This window comes from Amia ocellicauda, chromosome 2 (genome assembly GCF_036373705.1).
Source record: "Amia ocellicauda isolate fAmiCal2 chromosome 2, fAmiCal2.hap1, whole genome shotgun sequence".
Classification (NCBI taxonomy): domain Eukaryota; kingdom Metazoa; phylum Chordata; class Actinopteri; order Amiiformes; family Amiidae; genus Amia; species Amia ocellicauda.
This window is the reverse complement of record NC_089851.1, coordinates 46514336-46536695: the sequence shown is the minus strand read 5'-3', so window position 1 is coordinate 46536695 and position 22360 is coordinate 46514336. Positions and strand designations below refer to the sequence as shown.

Below are 22360 nucleotides of genomic sequence, written 5' to 3'. Positions count from 1 at the left end.
GCAGCCTAATTTACAGAGTGCAGATTACCTGTCGGCTAATATTACTTTCAGTTTGGAGGTACTCAATATTCCTTGGAGAACAAACAAAATGTGCAAAACATTCTGATCTTTTGCATCAATAACTACAGATACACTGCCAGACACCTTTAAGAGTTGTGCAATCTTCATCTTGTGTATATCAGCAGTTTGGGTTAGATCATCTCTTATTATTTGACCTGCTGTAGAAATTGCTCCTACATGTATTCCATTTATTCCAAAACTCCTGTAGTTTGGGATTGTCTATCATTGTCTGTCAAAACAAAAATAACATCTTGTTTGCATTCATAATTTTCTTTCCCTGATGTTTTTACTGGAGGAGCTTGTTTAATAGCTGTTAATTCTCAGCCTTTTTGTTTTCTGGTAATACATTTTGGTCTATTATTGACTTTCACATAAGATCTAAAGATACAAATTGTGCAAAATCCATGAACTGAGTGTTGGATGTGGACTTGGTTCCATGTTGTCATGAATCTGACTAATGAATTAATAAATCCTGTCGCTACTCTAGTAGACATGCATAAATAAAATGTCACAACACAGGACATGGCAATGAACACAGAAACTAGAATGTAAATCATTATATTTATTTTCAGGGTGCCTAAAAGTCATCAAACTGAAATACTGTTACATCTGTGGCACATTTTGTCTTAGATTTAAACCAATGTAATTATTCATGAAGTATTACCCTTTTTCTTTCGCTGTGTTGACAATTGTGGATATCAGTTGTGCTTGTAGAATATGCATAACTCATACAAGGAAACTGGATAAACAATTGTACACACAGAGCTGGTTTCACAGAACTCCATTAGCTCTGGTCTTAAACTAACCTACTCTTAAACAACACTGGGGAGTCCATGAGAGATCCATTGTATGTTTCTCAAACTAGGAATTGTTAATTATCAATACTTATTTCCTGAGTGCGTCTTGGTCCTGCTGTTTCTGTGTCCAGGACAGGACTGCATTAAATGAGTTGATACTGGATGGCTTCGGGGCTGTTGTCCTTCATTAGGTGTCCTGGCCTATGCATCAGATCCACGATATAGGTCTCGGGCTGAAGATGACGCCCAGCAGTGCCAGGGGGTCTGTCCACTAACAGGACCTGGTTCCAGGCCCGATTATACTCCCCGCGGACCAGGCTGCAGCTCAGCCCCACCCTGTCTGCCAACACCTGCAGAAAAAAGTGGTTGGGCTTGAAAATGAAGGATTCTTTACAGATCTGTGTACATCTACAGTGAGAGATCTGTATATAATAATCCTCAATTACAGTCAGATCTCTGTCACCGAGAATAAATCCACAGTATTGAGAACAGGGCAGGATTTCAGGACCAAGGACAGCATTTACAATGGCAGGAAAGTTTGAATTATTTTGACTTTTGGTGTTTGTTTCACTTGCGTTCTCCCACTCCTGTGATTGAAGCACAGATATGTTGCAGTTTTCAAGAGAGTCTTATGAAATATATGTTGCCTCATGGTGGGTTAGTAAATTTCCTTTACATATGTGATATTTAATCAACACATCAAAAAGACTAAATTCTGTCTGAACATTCACTTAATGTGCCAGTATATTTTTCGCCTTCAATAGCACTTCAAGCTGAAATATTTATTATTGACACTAAATTGCAATAATACAAAATGCATGATGCCAAAAGCATTTATTTTAAAATATAATGATAGGCACTAAAATGTAAAGTTTATCCTCCATCTCCTGCTAAAGCACTGGCCTTACACAGATTACACAGTGAGCATGACACATCCTAATTCAGAGTGGAGCCCATTACCAGTGTGTCTTTCCACAAGAGGATATGTCAAACCCTTTCAGTGACCAATATGGCAGACTGAACACACATGTACCTTGAAGAGCAGAGCCCGGTGATAGTAGATTCCTTTCTGTATCTTTCCAATGGGGATCACATTGGACTTGAGTTCAAACTTCAGCTCGCTGAGGTGAAGCTCCCAGATGAACTCATGGAGCCGCTCCCTCTCCACACTCCCCCCCATGGCATCTGACACCAGCCTGCGATTTGCAACGACAAGAACCATTGCTCACAAGAGCAATCGAAACAGACGACACGAATCTGACTTGCAGGTCAGAACAGTACCGAGTTCAGAAGTGAACACATAACTGTTCCCTGCAGCTGAAGGGACACTTACTTTGCCAGGGCGATGGCCTGTTCCCTGGGTTCATGAAGAGGCTGCACCAGGTTGGAGGCTTCAATGACAAGTGTTTGAAAAGCTGAATCGTGAGGGGGAACCCACAGCATGTTTTCAGGGGCCGTTTCCTGCTGGTGTTTCGTTTCCTCCTCGTCTTTGAGCTTCTCGTCCTCCTTCCTACCTTTGCTTTTTCCTTTACTGCAATATAGAGTGTTCAAACACCCTTAGCACTAATAAGTGACTTGTATTGTTTTCAATAAAGGGTGCAGATACTGTTGTCTTGGAATAAGTATAAGCTTTGTTCTAGAGGTCTCTCTCTGAACCCATTTTCAATTACTGGGGCTGTAATGTGCAGTAGGAATTTGGGTGAGATTTATGTGTAGACTATTAATTATGTCTGTATAGTGAGTAGCTGGGTGGCAGGAGCCCTCAATAAGACTTTTACATACAATCCATCAACCAAAAGTAAACAACCTTTAATGAGTGATTTGTTTCGGAGCATTACCACTGAACCTTGAAAACAAAGTGAAGTGAGTTTCCTTCTCCAGTCAATGGATGCTTACAGAATCCCAGGGACAATTTGTGAGAAAACCCTTTATGCTCTGCAGGGGCCTTCAAGCCAAACAGCTGAAAAAGGCAATGACCTTGTCCGGAAACTGACTCGGTAAAATTAGTTTAGAATGCAATCACCTAATCACAGGTTCAGGATTGTTTGGCATCACATGGAACATGTGAGGGGAGAGAACTGATAGCCTCTGAACTTGTGACTGATTCTCTACAAGAAAGAGAGTGAGTGGAGAGCAGGGCTTTCTGACTCTTACCTTGGGGTTTTGTCTTTCGTGCTGCTCTTACTCAGAACTGAAGAAGACCGAGCGGCTCCAGGACTGTCCTGCTGCTTCTCGTCCACATGCGCTGGCTCTGGGGTCTCTCTGGGCACAATAGAGCAGACAAGAGTGGCTCAGGTCCATGGGACACATTTACAGAGTCTTAAAGAGAATGTCACAAAAATGACCATGCCTAGAAATGTAATGTCTATGCACTTTCACTTTCTCTGCCTTGGTAGGATACTAAAAAAACCTTCAAGTTCTTTCCATGAAAACCACACCCACAATATTATTAATAAAAATAATAATAATAATAATAATAATAATAATAATAATAATAATAATAATAATAATAATAATAATATGCTTAATGTGCTTTTTAAGTTCAACTGTGCTGTGTTATGGTTATCTTTCAAGTTGAGAATACTACCCAAAGGGAGACGGGATATTGCACATTACCATGGGGAACTTAAGAATTATTTTTCTAACACAGCTGCCCATATTCCGCTGTGCATTGTACAAAAACCTGCACATTTAACAAAACAAAATAAAATAATCTTACTGTTCGTGTGGTTTTCCATTAACCAGAATAACCGCGCGGTGCTGGTGAACGTCCTGCTTAGAAAGATGTTCTAACGCAGGAACTCTGTGGCCAGTCTTTGTCTGGAAGAAAGCCCAAGTCAGTGAGTTCAAGGCTATTCAGCTATTTCAGGGATTGTCTTCCAATATGTAGTGTATTTTTTGTAGCTAGTTATTTATGCACTACCTGTCCTGGGTCATAAAACCCATCTGTAGTGATATTGCTGGGTGATAAGTAGCCAGTCAAGCTGTATTTAACGGAAAGGTTGCTGTCAAGCAACTTATGTAGCGCAGCTTCACTGAACTTATTTCTGAGGTTTGACGATGAATTGATGTCTTGCAGGATTTCCAAGGCTCTGAATATGCAAAAGGGAATAAAATGGAAAACATTATATGAGGAAAGAAATTAGATAAATGCATAAAGGGACATAAAGGAGGTTTCAAACAGGAGCTAGCCCATCTTAGTAGTGTATTCACAGCATGGGTGTAGTTAGCACATGGTGAATCTATGTACAAGCTGAGCATACAGAAACACTCCCATTAGTGGAGATCAGTGTGTTTTTCTGAGTGCAATTTAACACAAACCCTCAACTCCAAATAATAACACAACTGAAATCAGCTGCATTTTTGAGAGGACATTGATAGTTAAGGTTTTTGTAGTATATTGTTGCCCCCTAGTGGTGTAAACCAACAGCAGGTGTTGAAGTGTTGAATCTGTATTGAATCTGCAGTTCTAAGATCAGTTTGAACAGCCTGGACTCAAGCAGTGAGACGAACAGCCAGGTCGGGTCTTCAGGCAATACAAGCGTACCTGGGTCATCTCACGTGTGCTCTCAGTATCTTAACTAATGACTACATCAAGTGCCAGTAACATTTTGTTTTGTTTTCAGGATTTTAACAACTGAGAAGTTCAGCCAACTCCAGGGCTCTGTTAGCTGAATAATTAAACAGATATGAATTTAGACACAATCAATAATATATTTTCTATTTGTTTTCACTGGGACGTTCTGGGGTATGATAAATGAAACAATAAAACTATTGTACTGCCAAAAACAACAAAGTGCATTATATTTGTTCCACTTACCCTAATTTGCACATCTCTATTGCTGTGGGTTCGTCACCTGCACACACCAGGGCAGCCCAGCATGCATTGCGTCGCACTTCAGTGTGGTGGGAGTTCAGTAGCTTTACGAGGGGAACTAGCCCTCCAGAATTTCTTATCTGCCAATCAATAAATAGATGGTCAATGTTCCTCTAAATGGTGTTAAATATGGACTTCTAATTCATTGTGGTTGTATCTATCAATTTAATTATTTCTCTAAAGTTGTTTATCTCTTACCAATGGTAGGTGACTGGTTTAAAAGGCTTTTCATTGATTAACATTTTGATATATGTACATCTCTTAAAACATTTCTACTCCATGTGTTTAAGTGTGTTTCCTGCTTGAACCATTACTTTGCTTAATTTCTGAACTTGGGAGGGTTTAATTAATTTATAATGATGATTAATGATTGGTGATTACACACTTAAAACAGAAAAAAACAGAAACATAAAAGAGGCAATGTGATTAAGCTACCCCTCACTGTGTACAAAGAGACTTCTAAAAAAGGATCTACAGAGAGCACAGAGGAGCCTGGCTGCTCGAGCGCTACGTCTTACTTCAGTCCTTCCCTCTGAGTCACAGCAGAGCGCTGCCAGTGCCAGCGTGGCCTTGCTGAGCACCAGACTGCTGGAGGAGAGCAGCGGCTGTGTGAGAGACTGAACAGCCCCGTGACTTAGGATGCTGGAACGCAGCATCTCCTGAGCAGCCATGTTAGTGAGCACAGCCGCAGAGAAGGCCACCGCTCCTTCCCTTGTCTCTGCCAGCTGCTGGACCAGAGCCTCGGCCCCCTCCGCCTCAAACACCGCACTTGGAAACATGGGAAAGATCAGGAAAGATTAGGAACGTTGTACAGTCTATGAAGACTGGAGGTCCTTCCTCTTCTCAGCACATTATAGCCACATGACCGCTTCACCTACTAGTGAGGATGCCACAAGACTTCCTGTTCCCTTTTAATAACGCTCTCTTTCCCTTCCCCAAGGGAGCAGCCAGTTGACCTGATTGTGGGATTTAGCCATTTCAAAATTCTTTCCATCTGTTGCAAATCGGGTGCCAACTGAAACCAGTACAGCTGTCTCCAGGCAGCCATTTCACAGCTCTCCAGGCAGCAACGCAGGTGGAGTTTCTGGTTCTTCGTTGTCTAAAGGGGATTATCTTCTCAAAGGTGGACCTCCTGGATCTGATAACGAATGGCTTTTCTCAAGAGTTAAGAGGTGTGTATTGGAGCCAGTTCAAGGTGTCCAATTCCATTCATCACAGTTTTGTCTGATTCAAAACAAATTTAAACCTGACACTTACTAAGCATTCAGCTGATTGGAGTTTGTAAGGCTTGACAGGGCCAGGGCAGCAGCCTCTTTCACCTCGGCGTTGTCACTGCTGAGCAGCTGCACCACCGGGCGAACTCCCTCTGGAACACAAATGAGCTGCTGACAAAAAAACGTACTGCGCAGCATGCTTTGTAATGCTGTAAACTGATTTACTACCATTGGGGAACAAGGCAGGTCAGACAGTGCCAACCTGCTTTCATGGTTGGCAGTCGGGGGGTCCTCTGACTCTCTCACCGTGGTTTCTGAAGGCGTCCTTGTTGGCCAGGTTGTCGCACATCACAGCAATGGCGTGGCAGGCAGCCCCGCGCACCCCGTCATGCTCCACCGCCAGCAGGGAAATCAGCACTTTTTCCACATCGTGCTCATGCAGAATCTTCCTGGTTTCACCTTTGGGAAAAACACTCAGTCTGAAGTCTGTGTTCATGATGGTATGCCCTCCTAATTTGTCATGACCGATTGATGACAAACTCAGCAGAGCTTGGGATAAGGACAGAAGAGGATTGTCACCACTACAATGCTGATTGTTATTGCAAAATACGACATGAACCTATTATATGAACAGGGTTATTAGCCTGTGAAAGGTCAAAGGGTGAGGTCACTGAAATATTTTAGATGCAGGGGAAGGGGGGAAAAACATACTGCTCTTTGCTGCTGCTCTTGAAATTGCTCTTGCCGCATTCATCTGGGCTTCGGGAAGGCTCGGATTGGCAGTGAACAGCAGGAGTCTGTCCAATCCCCCCGTCTCCTGAAGGAACTGCACAGCCTCGTCATCTTCAAGGCAGTTTGAAATCACACGAAGAGCCTCCACATGCAAGTCAGTGAACTCCTGGGGTGGTGGGAACAGCAACAGATTTTGTGCCACAGTTCATACAATATGATAATAAATCTGTGGAAATAGTTTTCCAATTATACAGATTTGTATTAAAGTTATAATAATAATAATAACAGTAACTATAAGATACAGTATACCCTCTTATTTTACCACCAAATCATTGGTCTATGTGTATGTGTGTGTTGGCTTCTGTATAATAATAATAATAATAATAATAATAATAATAATAATAATAATAATAATAATAATAATAATACATAGTGTTCAAGAACAGGCTTCAATCCACTTTACTGTGGCAGTGTAGTCCTTTGCAAAGGCCAGTGTTGTAGCAGGAGATAGAGTGGAGGATAATCAGACTTCTTAATAAGGAAGTAGTACTTTATATATCCAAAGATATTGTATATGACCGTCATGTTATTATATTTTTAATTAAAGGCATTTGCGATCATTCTATTTGTATATGTTGTAGTTTAAGGTCCAGAGAAACCGTGCTGGTTATAATACAGCAAACGGAGACAGGCATAGATACTATCACACTTCCTGTCAGACAACACCAACAGTGCAATAATGCACAATGTAAAATATTCCAGGTTCATTCAGTTTTGGATGAGCCAAGGGAACAGAACAGAACTGGGGAAAAAGTTTAATTTATGTGCTTTCTTTTTAATTTGGAGCGCTTCTCACGGTATATCAATAAAATCAACCAGCGTTTCTGCAAGTTCTCTTCAATATATAGTCCAGCAACACTTCTTGAAGGTTGCATAGTTTAATATAATCATACAAGCTACTTTTCTACATCACCTTATGTCAATTGAAGCAGATTTTAAAACGCTCGCTGTACACATTCATTCACACAGCGTTATACTACATTGAAGTCCCTCAGTGCACTAATTTAGTGTGCCACATATATTCTCAATACTGACATTTAGTAGACTGTTAAAAAGTACCCTATGGCAGAAGAAAGTTCACCCCCTTTTATTTAGGCTGACAAAGTGTTCATGATAAGTCCTCTCACCTCCCTTGCTGAATGAATTTGTGGATTCCCTGTTAGACCCTGAGGGAGCTACAAAACATATATGACTTTTCTGCAAGGGTAAGTTTTTTAGTTTCCTTTATTGCAGACTTTCGGATTCAATTGAAAGCGGTCAAGTTCCCGATGCCTGATCAGGCTGGTGTCAGTTTGTTAGTTCACAATGATTAAGTGAACAGCGCTCTGATTAAAAAATAAATGTAAAGTCTTCTTTAGTTTTGTAAGGCAGTACCTGACGTTGCATTAATGAATTTATACAATTTCAGTTGAGTTTGGGGGGGAAACTGTCAGATATACTTTAATAATATGCAATTTTATAATATAGAATTATATATTATATACCCCAGCCGCCAGCAATTAACATTGATATCTACCTAAATCTATTGGCCTCTAGTGGTATCACAAATCAACTAACAGTAAGATTGACTCAATTATTCCTTTTTGATGTGCACATAATTAAGTGTTGTGCTAAATCTTCAAGTTCATTGCTCCAGAGATGTTCTTGCTCTGTGTGATCTGTATGAATTGAAAAGTGATCAGATTCTTTGCTATTTTTTCTTATAAAATATATATGTGTGTTAACTTTAACTGTGCCTTTATCTACAGAAAGAATATCAGTAGATAATACATTCTTTCTTTACAGTGAGACCAAAGCAATTGATTTTCTTTAGGTTTATTTGGTTTTGTTTTTTCACTATCACAATATATCTGCTTTAATTAATGTGGTATAACAGTATTATTGATAGGCAGGTACAAAGAAAGAATTAACTTTTACTCCCACCCATAAAGCCAAATACCACAGCTAGTTTTACCTTTGTTCCTAGAAATTCCAGCAGCCTGTCAAGGCCTTGGTTCTCTCGCAGAGCCACTCTGGAATCGGCATCATTGGTGACCATCGCCAGAGTTTTCAGAGCGATCTGCTGGATGAGGGGAAACTCAGACTGGAGTAGCTCCAGCAGAGGGGGAACCCCCTTCAGCTCCCGGACTGCAGCGCGGCTCGGAAAGTCCTGCAATCACACAGGACACAGATAGAACCACTGCGATACAGTGTAAACAGCAGAGTTGTGGTACTGCACTGTGGACTGCTGCAGATCAAAGGGAACGAATAAGCCCCAGGGGATCCACTGTGGGGCAGTTAAGCAACATCCAGCCCAAGCAACTCATGCAGTGCTCAGACAGCTGAGCCCCTCAGGGAATTCCAGTCACGGTTGACCATGACATGGACCACATTCAAAGGAGAAACATCTCAACTACAGACCCACATATTGCCATTGTCAGTGTGCTGCCAACAGTCGAATAGTAATGTCAGTCGTTTACATTAAATGAACTGCCATCCATCATCGTAGATGGAATGTGTCTGGAATGAGTCATAAACTGCTGCAGGCAAACCAATTCTGTTCAAATCTGTTCAAATCAGCATGGAAACCTTGAGCATCTTTGAACACAACTCTCTGGATTTAGCTAGTTATGCTAAAAATAATGGGATAAATAGTTGATTTTGATACTCTACAGTAAATGAAAGTTTTGGTAGCATTGTGACAGGCAAATTATATTCAGCAAACACATTCACTTTAAAGGCCTCTATACTGGGAAAGCAGAAATAAATAAAAACATACCCACCAGTACATATTCAGATTACAGAACATAAACAATACAATAATCCATCTATATTTTCGAGTTGCAGCCTGGAAACAAGCCACCCGTAAAAAAAATGTTTGTATACAAATCTCTTCATCTTCCACAGAACAACAGCTGTTTCATAAAAAGCACAGTAGGTGGCAGCACTGGTAACAAACATCTGAATACTACAAACATTAGGTAAGCTGAGGTAATGCATAATGACAGAGCAATTATTCAGCAGGCATGAAAACTGATTTCGATGAATGACCTTACAAAACCAAAGTGGGTGGAACTTATATAACTGCTGTGTTCAAACAGAAAATTACTGACAACAATGTAAATAAATGTGACAACTGTAGTCTCCACAGCTTCAATTCTGTTTATGGCTATTTCATTTTCATTTTACAAAAGTCAATGGGCACAGCCTATGCACATCTTAGGTGTCTCTCGCTCATCAAATCCAAAACACCTGGAGCACATGGTAATTCTGAATCAATGAATGTCTTATGTGGCTAAGGCTAATCAAAAACCAGGAGTGTGTGTGACCCTACAGGACCAGGGTGGCCTCCCCCTGTAATATTTTGACTAATGTAGGTTTGTTGTAATGCTTGATTTAAGGTGCAGGTTTGACAGTTTATTTTGAGTCATTTTTAGCCATACAAGAAAATGTAGTAATGGTCACATGGTTATATTTAGGTTCTTTAAGAGTATTATTTCAATTCTAGTACCTATATTTGTTGCATTATAAACTGGGAGGAATATGATTTCTGGGGGGCTATTAATAGTTTTGCCACTACAGAGTCCCATAACAGATCTATTTTAAATGTTAGTTTTCCTATACTCTACATGGTGGTCAAAATAGTTTGCAGCAGTGGACGGAGCTCATATTTAAATAATTGCCATCAAAAAAGGAAACTGGGGGGCAATATAATAAGAATGCAAGTAAGATAATTTTTTGATTAGAAGCCACCCATTGATTAACTGATATGCTGACAATATGCTCATGGCATCTTCACACATCTTAAAAAAAGATAACAGCCCAAATGTGAGCTTTTTTGTTGATAACACTCATTGTTCACTGTTTTTATCATAATTTATTCTTATGCAAAGTAGAACATTTCATAGCTGAGTATTACAATACATGTTCATGTTTCTATGCTGTTAATACAAGATTATACAAGGTTGTGAATCTCCTTTTTTTTTCTCTCCCACTTCCACTTAATCAAGCGTTAACAATGTGGAAATTCAGAATCGTATTGCTGCTTGGTCACATGACAGCGTGATTCACTCACCAGTATGAGTCTGTATGTCCTTGCTCATAAACGTAGCCCTATTACCACTTCTGCTTTACAAATGTATATGCAATACAGCTAAACCAGACACGTGTTTGCAATTAAAACCAAACTGTCGCTTGAAGACATTTGTGGCCGGGTATAATTGACCTTACACTATACTGGAATCTCAAATAAGATAAAACGTTTCAAAATAGTGCCAGGGTCACCATCAAACTATGGAAATGGAAATACAAGCTGTTTTACAGTATTTCATATCATCTGCCACATCCTGTATTTGTTGTGTATCCTGTTTTATGCATTCAGTCAAGTAATGAACTTATATAATCATTTGCCACGATATCTGATCATTTGGTTTAGCAAGAATGGCTTTCCAAAAGACTTATCAGAGTTGTTGCCAGGAAGGATACGAGAGGAGGAACTCATAGTCACACAAGGCCACTAGTGCATTAAAGCTGATGTTTCCATTATGTTGTGCTTTGTTATTTTAGCATTGTAGAGTAAATGTTTGCACAAGTGTCCTATGAATAAATATTAATGATAGCCTGTGGTGGCTTGGCTTGGTGGTGTTTGAGAATGGGGCTGTTCAATACCAGGGTGTGGGGTTCACTCCCCATCCAGGACATGAGTGGTGGCAGAAGACAGGTAAAGAAGTTATTTATATGGTTCAAGACAGAATCACATATAAGAGCTTCTATTTTATTCCTAGCAGACTTCTCAAATACCCTGTCCCTATCACATTGTAACCTGTACCACAGCCAAGTGAAACTGGCAAAAATATATATTCTTTAAATTGGGAAAACTAAGGGACTTCAATTAAAACCATTACAAATATCAAAGTTCAAATACTGACATTTTTAATTTAGTTATTTTTACTGGCACTATAATCAGTCTAACACAAGGAAAGACACTATACACATTCTCACTGATCGTTCTGTGTTGAAATAGAAAAGTCGAACCTGAACCAGGTTGTAAATGCATTCCACAGAATTCTTCTTCACATCAGGGTCCGGACTGGACAGAAGCTGAATAAGGGGATCCAACCCATCGTGATCGAATATTTGAACTTTGCTTGTGTATTCAATAGACAGGTAGGCAAGAAAAAGAGTGGCGTATTCATGGGTGACTACATCTTCTGAAAGGGGGAAAAAAAACACACAAAACACATTAAACACATGCTATGTCTAAAACAGATTGAAAATATAGTGATATCAGTGACTTGACATTTTAAGATGGTTTGGGTGATGTTTAAATTAAATGAGATATATCTTGTGCATAATGCTGTCTAATATGATGCAATGAGTCCTCTTGTAATTTCAGAAAAGCCTCAGTAAACACATTGTATCAAAGCAGAGAAGAAACCTGAAGAACTTCTCTAACATTTAAGTCACAGGTAGTACAGCTACAACCGGCTTCCTCTCTGGCTGCAAAGCGTTAAAAGTCCAAATAGGAGCAGCCTTTGCGCTTTCTTCTAAGGAGGTTTGGATCCCATAAAACACAAGCTAGTGCCGACCAGTGTGGTAGTCATTTGTTTGCCTAATGGACCACAGGTCATTTTCAAGAGATAAGTCATGAATGCAATATTAGTTGCACTTCTTATCCTTTGTGTGCTTTGTTAAAACTTGTTATTAGGGATTAAAATGAAAAAAAATGTACAGGGAAGATGACATTCATCCATTTAATTGGAAAAAAACATATGGTTTGGATAAGACAAAGTATACAACTGAGTATTGTTTTTAGTTTTTTTTCCTTCAATGAGAGTTAGAGGAACATAAACAGGGATTGTAATTTGTGTGTCATTCACCTAAAAGTAGAAGGAAACAATGACAATGGGAGCTCACCTCTCTCAAAAGTCTGGGACATAAGTAGTGCCACTATGAAGCGGGGTTTTGGATTGCTATTTTGTTTATTCTCCCCAGAGGAACAACAATCATTCTTCTTGCCCGTTAGTTAAAAAACATTTACAAGGCAAGTGCTTTAAATCTCAGTCCGTGTCAAGCTTTTTGTCATGAGACGTGACGGGACCCTCACTGTTTTTTTATAGTACCAACTCCGCCTGCACTTAAGAATTATACCGGTGGTCAAAATTAAGGGCATACCTGGACATCTTACTGAAATGCATCTGACGAACAACAGATCACCGTAAAACCACAGATTTTTGGGAAAAGTTAAATAAGAGAATGCAGTGGAAGATTTGCTTTGCTGGCATTTCCCTCATCAAAATATTCCCCCTTCTTTGGATTCACAGCTCAAACTGCAATTCATTCTGCCTAAACTGCAGATTATTTTCACAGATGTAACAACTCAAGCTGTTCATGCCACCTAAATATTTTCCTTCAAACTGATACGTGTTACATGGCTTCACTGGGTCTTTAATCTGGTAATCTGATTAGCTGGCTGCTCGTCTGTTACACTTCATGACAAAGAGGTTGAATGTCTATGTAATTTACCAGGAGATTATAAAATTGCTGCTTCTGTACTTGTCCAGAATTGTTTTAAAATATAAATGACAAGAGGGAATGTGTGTAGAACTGAAGTTGTGATTATGATTGTAATAGTAAGTGTCCTTCTAATCGTTAATGTGTAATTGTAAAAATGTAATTAAATGCTAAACTGATGCAGCAAGTGTTGGCTGTTGCACAGCAAAATATTAGTCACGTTTTCAATTTCCCTTTTTCAGTTTTGTTTTAAGGCAGCAGAGATCAAGATTTAAATAGAGTTTATCTCTTGACAAAGGTTTGAATGAGGTCAGCCCAAGTTTAATCTCTTGCAGTTAAATCTGTCTTCACTCAGGTTCATTGCTATAGTCACAACAAACAAAAAGAGAACAACAATTTGCCACAAAATAAAGGCATTTAAATGCATAAAATTAAGGAAACATGTTCTGTAATGGAGGTTAATGACTACTGGCAAAACTTAATTTATGTCTTTATAACTAATTGCCCAGACAATTAGTTTGTGGCACAACCTGATATAACTAAGTGACATGACAGTTTCTGCATATTTTCCATCTTCAAACTCTTCAAATTCTTCAAATTACCCTTCCTATATGGGGCAGACAATACACTTGGACATAAACCAATACATAATCAAGACAAATGAGAGTGTTTCAGTATTAATGCATGGATGTAATGGTGCTGCAGAACTCATACATACCTTCAGGTGCCAGGCGTCCTATAACTGATGGTATAACATCTAGCTTCTTCACACACCTCTTCACCTCATCTGCAAACCAGAGCAGTGAATTATGTGAACTGGTGCAGACATTTGACCTTAATGACAAACAGCACATCACTCTGAAACTTGTAATGCTCTTTGACCAAAATGGGTAATTGCCTTACTATGACTGGCCATTGCTCCCAGTGCCATGACAGCATTCCTGCGCACCAGTCTGTCTTGATGTGATATCAGCTTGGACAAGGGCTCCACAGCCCCCAGCCCAACCAGCGTCCCTTTGTTATCGTCTCCTTTAGGGAAAATAAAACTTGGTTAGGCCTCCCTCGCAGCCGCACCCTGCACTGATCCTCCCCACTGAGAGGCAGTCAGATTGTGTGCAAGTGGAACAATGATGCAGGGCTTCCTCCATTTTCCTCCAGTTTCCAGGGATCAAACGATGGTAAGCAAGGTGATAACCAGGGATAACCCTCTTCAGTCAGTGTCTGTACAATTGTTAACACTGCTTCTATCAGGCAAAATTACTAAGTAACCTTAGATCAACACATTAGGATCAAACCCACAAGCTATATTTTTTACAAGTTCATTTTCTTGGTCATTAGAGATTATATGAATCTCACTTTATTATTATTTTTACATCATTAATAAGTCAAGTGGCCCAAATAAGAATGGGAACATGTTTACCTTTAGTTGAGATATTCTAGATATTTCAAGGTGAATAAGGTACCCCTTTGAAAACATGCAACGTGGACACAAGATATAATATAAATACATATATATAAAGACCTCCATTTGACAGAAAATCAGCTTGACAATTATACCTTTCTCAGCATATCTGTGGATGGCTTCGCAGGCCTTGGCTAAAACCTCTTCTTCTGGGGAGTTCAGCATGAGCACCACAGTGGCTGCATTTTTGCTTTCAATGGGCAAAGGATCAAACTGACAGGGAAGAAAGCAATGAGCATTTTAGACCGGTTCACAATATAGTTTCGCCAAATATTCCATGTAAAATTTGTGTTACAAATTGACGCTTGCTTATCAAATCTTGACCGAGAATTGCTCTTCTCCATGTCCTACAGGATTGGAATTGAAACATGCAGTGCGAGATAAGGCTTTTATTTTCAATGTCATCACAGATACTTGAGAAAAAGAGCTCTGCATGGAAAGGCTGGGGGGGGTGCTTGGTATCATACTGATCTCCAGAGGGGGTCAGTGACAGATTGCACTGCAGGTCAGTGTCAGTGTCAGGGACATAATCCAGATCATACTTCACAAGAGTGGAGTAAACACACACACTACAGCAGGACATAGAGTCTTAAATCTTCCAGATAAGCTGATCTATTAGTGATCATACTTACGGCTGGTTTTCCTGATGCTGAGGTTCAGGAGGCTAGGACCTCCAGAGATCATAAGACATCTTAATTTAACTCTTGAAATACAACTATTCAGTGCAGCTGAAAGTGTGACAGTCAGACTTTACTTAGAAGCACTTAGGGCCAGATTAAATCAAAACTTTGATCCACACGCTAATAGCAAACTACAAACCTGTACATCATAGCGGTAACATTTCTGATAAGAAGAAAGTGGCATCTTACTAAAAATGAAGCCGCAACTGAGTATAGCTCTGTAGTTTTCTATTAGCGGGTGGGTCAAAGTTTTGATTTAATCCGGCCCTTAGTCTTGACCCAATCAACCAGAAGTATATATCGTTTAATCTTTATTAAATTAATCACTGGATAACAGTGTTTAAAATGAAGGCTGTTAATACTTGTGACTGCAGCTGTACACTATGAACTAATATCTAGAGGTTAAATCTTTAGATATATTATAAAATTAGAAGCAGGGCAACAGGTACATTTTTGGTTAATTGTAATTTGTTTTGTTTGCTTGTTTGTTTTTAAGTGTATGTCCACAACAGGCAAGAGACTAAATATTTAATTTTACATTTAAAAAAAGAAATCCATAGAGTCTTCAGGATACAACGTATGATTCAACTTTTAGATGAGGACAATTGCTTTTCTCTCAAGTTATTTGATCTAGCTCTAGGTTAATGTATTATTTGCTACTGAGAGTTTTTAGATATGTAACAATACTGAAATATTTATTTCACTTACTTTTAAAATAATCAATATTTTGTTGTTTATATATACACTCACCTAAAGGATTATTAGGAACACCATACTAATACTGTGTTTGACCCCCTTTCGCCTTCAGAACTGCCTTAATTCTACGTGGCATTGATTCAACAAGGTGCTGAAAGCATTCTTTAGAAATGTTGGCCCATATTGATAGGATAGCATCTTGCAGTTGATGGAGATTTGTGGGATGCACATCCAGGGCACGAAGCTCCCGTTCCACCACATCCCAAAGATGCTCTATTGGGTTGAGATCTGGTGACTGTGGGGGCCAGTTTAGTACAGTGAACTCATTGTCATGTTCAAGAAACCAATTTGAAATGATTCGACCTTTGTGACATGGTGCATTATCCTGCTGGAAGTAGCCATCAGAGGATGGGTACATGGTGGTCATAAAGGGATGGACATGGTCAGAAACAATGCTCAGGTAGGCCGTGGCATTTAAACGATGCCCAATTGGCACTAAGGGGCCTAAAGTGTGCCAAGAAAACATCCCCCACACCATTACACCACCACCACCAGCCTGCACAGTGGTAACAAGGCATGATGGATCCATGTTCTCATTCTCATCGCATTTTCACCCACAGGACTGCCGCATACTGGATGTTTTTCCCTTTTCACACCATTCTTTGTAAACCCTAGAAATGGTTGTGCGTGAAAATCCCAGTAACTGAGTAGATTGTGAAATACTCAGAGCGGCCCGTCTGGCACCAACAACCATGCCACGCTCAAAATTGCTTAAATCACCTTTCTTTCCCATTCAGACATTCAGTTTGGAGTTCAGGAGATTGTCTTGACCAGGACCACACCCCTAAATGCATTGAAGCAACTGCCTTGTGATTGGTTGGTTAGATAATTGCATTAATGAGAAATTGAACAGGTGTTCCTAATAATCCTTTAGGTGAGTGTATATATACACACACACACACTACCAGTCAAAACTTTTAGAACACCCCCATTTTTCCAGTTTTTATAATAATAATGTACATTTCAGAGTTATATACTGTTACTACACCCTCTTAAGCATTATTTGGCAGTGTTACGCGCAACTCCTGTGCATAGAAGTTACACTCTATTCCTACAATGCACACATCATTTGAAAGCTTATTCTCTTGGTTACCAGCGCATTTCATTCTCAAACACATCCGATTCACAAGTTTCCGTGTCCCCCATCTTTATTCAGAGCCTGGGGGTAAACGCGCAGTCTTCCCTGAGGGGGGAGGTGGGGGGGATGGGGACGTTGGGGGGGATGATTACCCTGCATTCACGTCCATGTGGAAATTATGGTAGAAACCACTTACTTGGTCAGACGAACAACTTAACAGGTCTTTAATGTCATAAAGTTTGTGGTATTGTGGCAGCTGAGCTTAGAACATAAGAAGAACATAAGAAAGTTTATAAACGAGAGGAGGCCATTCGACCCATCATATTTGTTTGGTGTCCATTAATAACTAAGTGATTCAAGGATCCTATCCAGTCTATTTTTGAATGTTCCCAAATTTTCAGCTTCAACCACATCGCTGGGGAGTTTGTTCCAGATTGTGACTACTCTCTGTGTGAAGATGTGTCTCCCGTTTTCTGTCTTGAATGCCTTGAAGCCCAATTTCGATTTGTGTCCCCGGGTGCATGTGTCCCTGCTGATCTGGAAAAGCTCCTCTGGTTTTATGTGGTCGATGCCTTTCATGATTTTGAAGACTTGAATCAAGTCCCCACATAGTCTCCTCTGTTCCAGGGTGAAAAGGTTCAGTTCCTCAGTCTCTCAGTAGGACATTCCCTTCAGACCTGGAATAAGTCTGGTTGCTCTCCTCTGAACTGCCTCTAGAACAGCGTTATATCTTTCTTGAAGTGTGGAGCCCAGAACTGTACACAGTATCCAGATCTAACTAGGTCTAACTAGTGCATTGTACAGTCTGAACATTACTGCCCTTGTTCTCAATTCTACACTTTTGACAATATACCCTAACATTGTGTTTGCCTTTTTTGTTGCTTCCCCACATTGTTTGGATGGAGAAAGTGAGGAGTCCAAATAGACTCCTAGATCTTTCTCATGCGTTACTTCATCTAGTTCTACTCCTGCCATAGTGTAATTATAGTGGATATTTTTGTTACCTGCATGTAATACCCTGCACTTGTCTACATTGAATTTCATCTGCCAGGTGTCAGCCCACAACTGAATATTATCTAATGACACTTTAATGACACTTTAGGTGAAATAAGCAGTTGAAAAACATTATATGAACGTTCATGGTACATAAATAGGCAAACATTATTGAATACATACATTATTTGCATTTTATTACACTTTACAATCGAATTGGATGCTATGTAACTTGTTGTTTGCTTATATTTCCGCATTTGTGATGTCAGAATTTTTGAAGTGCGGGTCTATCTCCAAAGTCCGACTTCACGAGTAGTATTTACGATCTGGAAGCTGATATTGGCGGGCAGACGGTCACAGATCACTCAGTTTCGATCGTATTTCTTTGCAAATAGGGTTGTGTTGTTCAGAACAACCTAACGATTAATCCAGTATATATTATTTGATGTTATATCAAACACAGAGAAGTTCTGATCCAATTATGTAAAATCGTTGTGTATTAGTACACTGTAAACAGAGTTTTCCATCTTGACATTTTGAGCTCTCTATGGGTATGTGTTGCTTCTACCAAAACATGGATGGTCTTGTTTTGATCAGTATCCTGTCTGGTTCCAGAATATGTCATAATTGTCAATATTTTCTGAGATTTTGTATTCCTACTCAGACCAAGTATGTCCCTCCATTTCAGAATGTGGGGCAGGGTGGGGATGATGTGTAAATGCTCCCCCCTCTGCATTCTCACATCAGAGAATGCTTCACATCAATAGAAAGTGGAAAGTCTCAGCTTTCATGGGATACCAAACACTTGGCCAACAACACAACAGTGAAGAGTACAGTGGGATTAAAGAGAAGCACACAGAATTGGTGTACCAGGGGGGTTTGTCAGCTTGTACATTTTGTTAAACAAAATGATTCCATGATTTCTTTTTTATCTCCAATTGTTTATTTGTTTTATGCTTTAATTTCAGAGTACATTGAGACATTAAACTGCATACATTTCAATAAAAACTGGAAAAATGTAGGTGTTCTGAAACTTATGACAGGTAGTGTAAATATTATTGTTAACCTTTGGTTCAATTTTGGTCTCAAACAGCCTCTATCTAACTCTACAATACATAACTGTTAAAAAAACAAACTGGGAAACCTCTCACATTTTCAAGGCCAATGACTTCAGATGGGATTTTGTGGGTGTGCAAGAAGCCAAGACAGCACATAGCAGACTTCAGTTTTATTGGGATTTGGGATCTGAGCTCTATCCAGGCAATAGGACACACCCTGCACTCTGGGCAAAAGCTTGAACTAAATTTGTCCCTCAGGAGCTTAAAGCTTTACAATTTCTAAGTTAAATGTTATAACCTCAATCTGTGCCACATTAAACCACATAGTGGCTTTTATTTATTTGTTCCTGTAGGAAATCTTACACTTGTGAGATAAAAGGTTGGTTCAATCTGTACGGCACTCTACTGTACTCTGTATAAGTTGTGACTGCACCAATTAATCCTTTGCTGAATTCTAAGTTTGTGTATGCTTCCACAAAATCAGCCTCCAAAAACAGATCTTGCAGAAGCATGTCTTGTGTTCTTACCACATCTTTAGCAGGAGGCTCTGCTTCCTTTTTCGCTTTCTTCCCCATGCTAAAACAACAAATAAATCATTATTTGTAGACAGAGCTATACAGTCCTAATCAGTTGCTGTTACAAATTGTGATTTGGTCAGAAATAGCAAAGTATGCCGCACACTATAAAATAATTTCCATAAATGCAAAGTGTGGATCTCTCCTTGAAAAAATCAATTAGTAAAAGTGATATATGTCCAGTCAAAAATACACTGTCTCCTTAATTTACCTTGGGTGGGTACCTTCCAATTGATTTGATTTCCAAACTTTGTTACAGTCTGATTACAAATCTAAGAAAACATTGGCAATCTTAAACTGATATAAAAAGCCCAAAGTTGCTATGCCAAAGAATCATAGCCACCATGGGAAAACAGAAGAAGAAATAATGGATTTTAATGTAATCTGCCTTTTCCTGAGAATTTTCCAAATATTCCAATGTAAGCCCAGTCTATTTGTGTTAAAAGATTTAACTTGTTTTTGCTGGAAATAAAGTATTAAAGGATATATGAATTTTCAAGAAAAGAGTTCCTGAAAAGACTTTCCAAAGCAGGAGAAGAGGGATTATTAGGGGGGAAGTAGGTCAGTGTGACAAAGCTCATCACATCATGTTCTTCAATTGGACATTTCAGTATTGTACCACCCCAATGCATGCCAATACCATGACCAACATTACAAGAACGATGAATCATAAAACTCAAGCCCAAAATGAGGTTGGAAATTTCAAAATGGTGTCAGGAACGGGAACACTGCTAACACAGTCATGGGAAAAGAATGGTGAAGGAAGAAGTGAACACATTTAGAAGTCGTAGTACCCATTCAGGGTGAGAAATCATAATTTACTCAGCCTTATCCATTATGTAATAAGGTCACTAATAATCTAACTGATAAACCCTAAATATTAGTAGATATCCAGACAGTCTTTGGGGTCTTAGACAGTCATGGATTTAAGTACATAAAAAAGCTTAAGTATCGCATAACGTAAGTATTAAATATAGAAGCATCCCATACACATAGCATGTTGACTTGGGAAAACTGGAAGGATATGTTTGTTTGTTTTTTGTCACTGATCCTTAAAGTTCACAACTGAGTACTCATATGCATGGAGCGGCTTGGGTTCATATTTATGAATGTGAAGCAGACAGTCTCCATGAACTGGTGCCTTTGAGCACAACCTTCATGGTTTTCTATCTGCTGATCGCTCAACACTTCAATGAAATTGTGTTGAAAAGTGGAGCAATTCTGATTCAAATGTATTAGTTGCAGGTCACATAATGTAAATCATTTATGACAAGCATTATATACTACACCATCAATGAAAGGAAGTCTCATGACATTATACGATTAGTCCTTTAAATAATAACGAGCAAACATTTTGTGGAACGTTCTCCATTGACTTTTCATTTTGAAAGTTCATTCCATTCATTTAGATGAAAAATGAGCTAAATGGTAATTTCCTTCCTGCGAGAAAGCGCTGGCTGACATTTTAATGAAGACAGAATATGGACAGATGAATAGCTCTAAAAACAAAGCAGCCTGAAATATGGTATTGTTAAATTGCTGCTACATTACTCCAGGACAATAATTGATTTAATTCAATCAGGTTGTGTTACATGAAGAGTGAAAATGTGAGCCCTGAATTGTCTATGTTCATAGCATAGCTCAGTGTACTCCAGCCCTGGTCCTGGAGAGACCCAGTCACAAAGCATCATGTTCATGTTGACCAACAAGCCAGTAACAAACCCATTGAAATATTGAATTGAATTGAAGTATTTCTGACAGGCAACCCAGGCTGTAGCTCTCTAGGACCAGGCAAGAAGTGCAAACCCCTGCCATAGGAAGTGAACTCAACCTATCAGTGTTCTTCAATATCACTTTTCTGTCTCAGAGTAATGAGGTTGGGCTTGAGCACTGTCACTACACTGTGGGCCACCAGGAACTGCGCTGCCATCTGCTGCACTCACATTACTGCCTGGCCTCATGAAGGTCTCTGAGTCAGTACAACACTGTGGGGCTGCAACTCTGATGACATGGCATTATAATATTGTTTTGTTGCTAAGACAAAACGGAACAGCAATACAATCACAATTGTTTTTGTTTCCCCTGCCTGTTTCTGCGCGCATGGAAACAATCAGCATTATATTATTATTATTATTATTATTATTATTATTATTATTATTATTATTATTATTATGATTCAATAGTAATATATTGCAATGCTGTAATGCAATAACGACTACATATTTACGTGTTAATTTACGTCAGTGCAGGGGGGAACTTAAAACAACACTTTTTTTAAATTGTGAATATGGGCCAGTTCCCCTTCTTTCCCCCGAAGTGGGAAGCGGTGTGCTGGCTCTGCATCGGTCCTCACATAGGAATCGGCACTCGTAGACAACATTGACAACAGTTATGATCACACAAAACAATACTTATTTATATTTTATTTTTGCTTATTTTACCTTGTCAGTAATTGTGAAAGTGCGGTGTTGTGCCCGGCTGCCGGAGGATAGCTTTCTCTGTTGACAGCTGTTGCTATGAAACCAC

General features: G+C 39.4%; 1 protein-coding gene across 2 annotated transcripts; it reads right to left on the bottom strand.

Moving 5' to 3' along the window:
* Positions 1-607: 607 nt before the first annotated feature.
* On the bottom strand, positions 608-22360 carry armc3 (armadillo repeat containing 3). Of its 2 annotated transcripts, XM_066724763.1 has the most exons (18): positions 22276-22360; positions 19787-19835; positions 14790-14907; positions 14136-14261; positions 13951-14019; positions 11754-11929; positions 8695-8889; positions 6660-6846; positions 6255-6407; positions 5992-6100; positions 5253-5502; positions 4678-4814; positions 3781-3949; positions 3577-3677; positions 3012-3119; positions 2191-2388; positions 1891-2053; positions 608-1207 (listed from the first exon to the last, which is right to left on the bottom strand). In XM_066724763.1, exons 2-18 carry the CDS (start codon positions 19832-19834, stop codon positions 1001-1003), a joined length of 2514 nt encoding a protein of 837 aa, XP_066580860.1. In that variant the 5' UTR covers position 19835; positions 22276-22360; the 3' UTR covers positions 608-1000. The 2 variants fall into 2 exon arrangements, with proteins under 2 accessions (XP_066580860.1, XP_066580867.1); XM_066724770.1 differs by lacking the exon at positions 19787-19835 and having other exon boundaries at positions 22276-22342.

Coding starts and splice junctions, on each gene's coding strand:
- armc3 (XM_066724763.1), bottom strand. CDS start 19,834: ATGGGGAAGAAAGCGAAAAAGGAAGCAGAGCCTCCTGCTAAAGATGTG. Junction 14,020..14,135: donor GGGAGCAATGGCCAGTCATA/GTAAGGCAATTA, acceptor TCTGGTTTGCAG/ATGAGGTGAAGAGGTGTGTG. Junction 1,208..1,890: donor ACCGGGCTCTGCTCTTCAAG/GTACATGTGTGT, acceptor TTTTTTCTGCAG/GTGTTGGCAGACAGGGTGGG.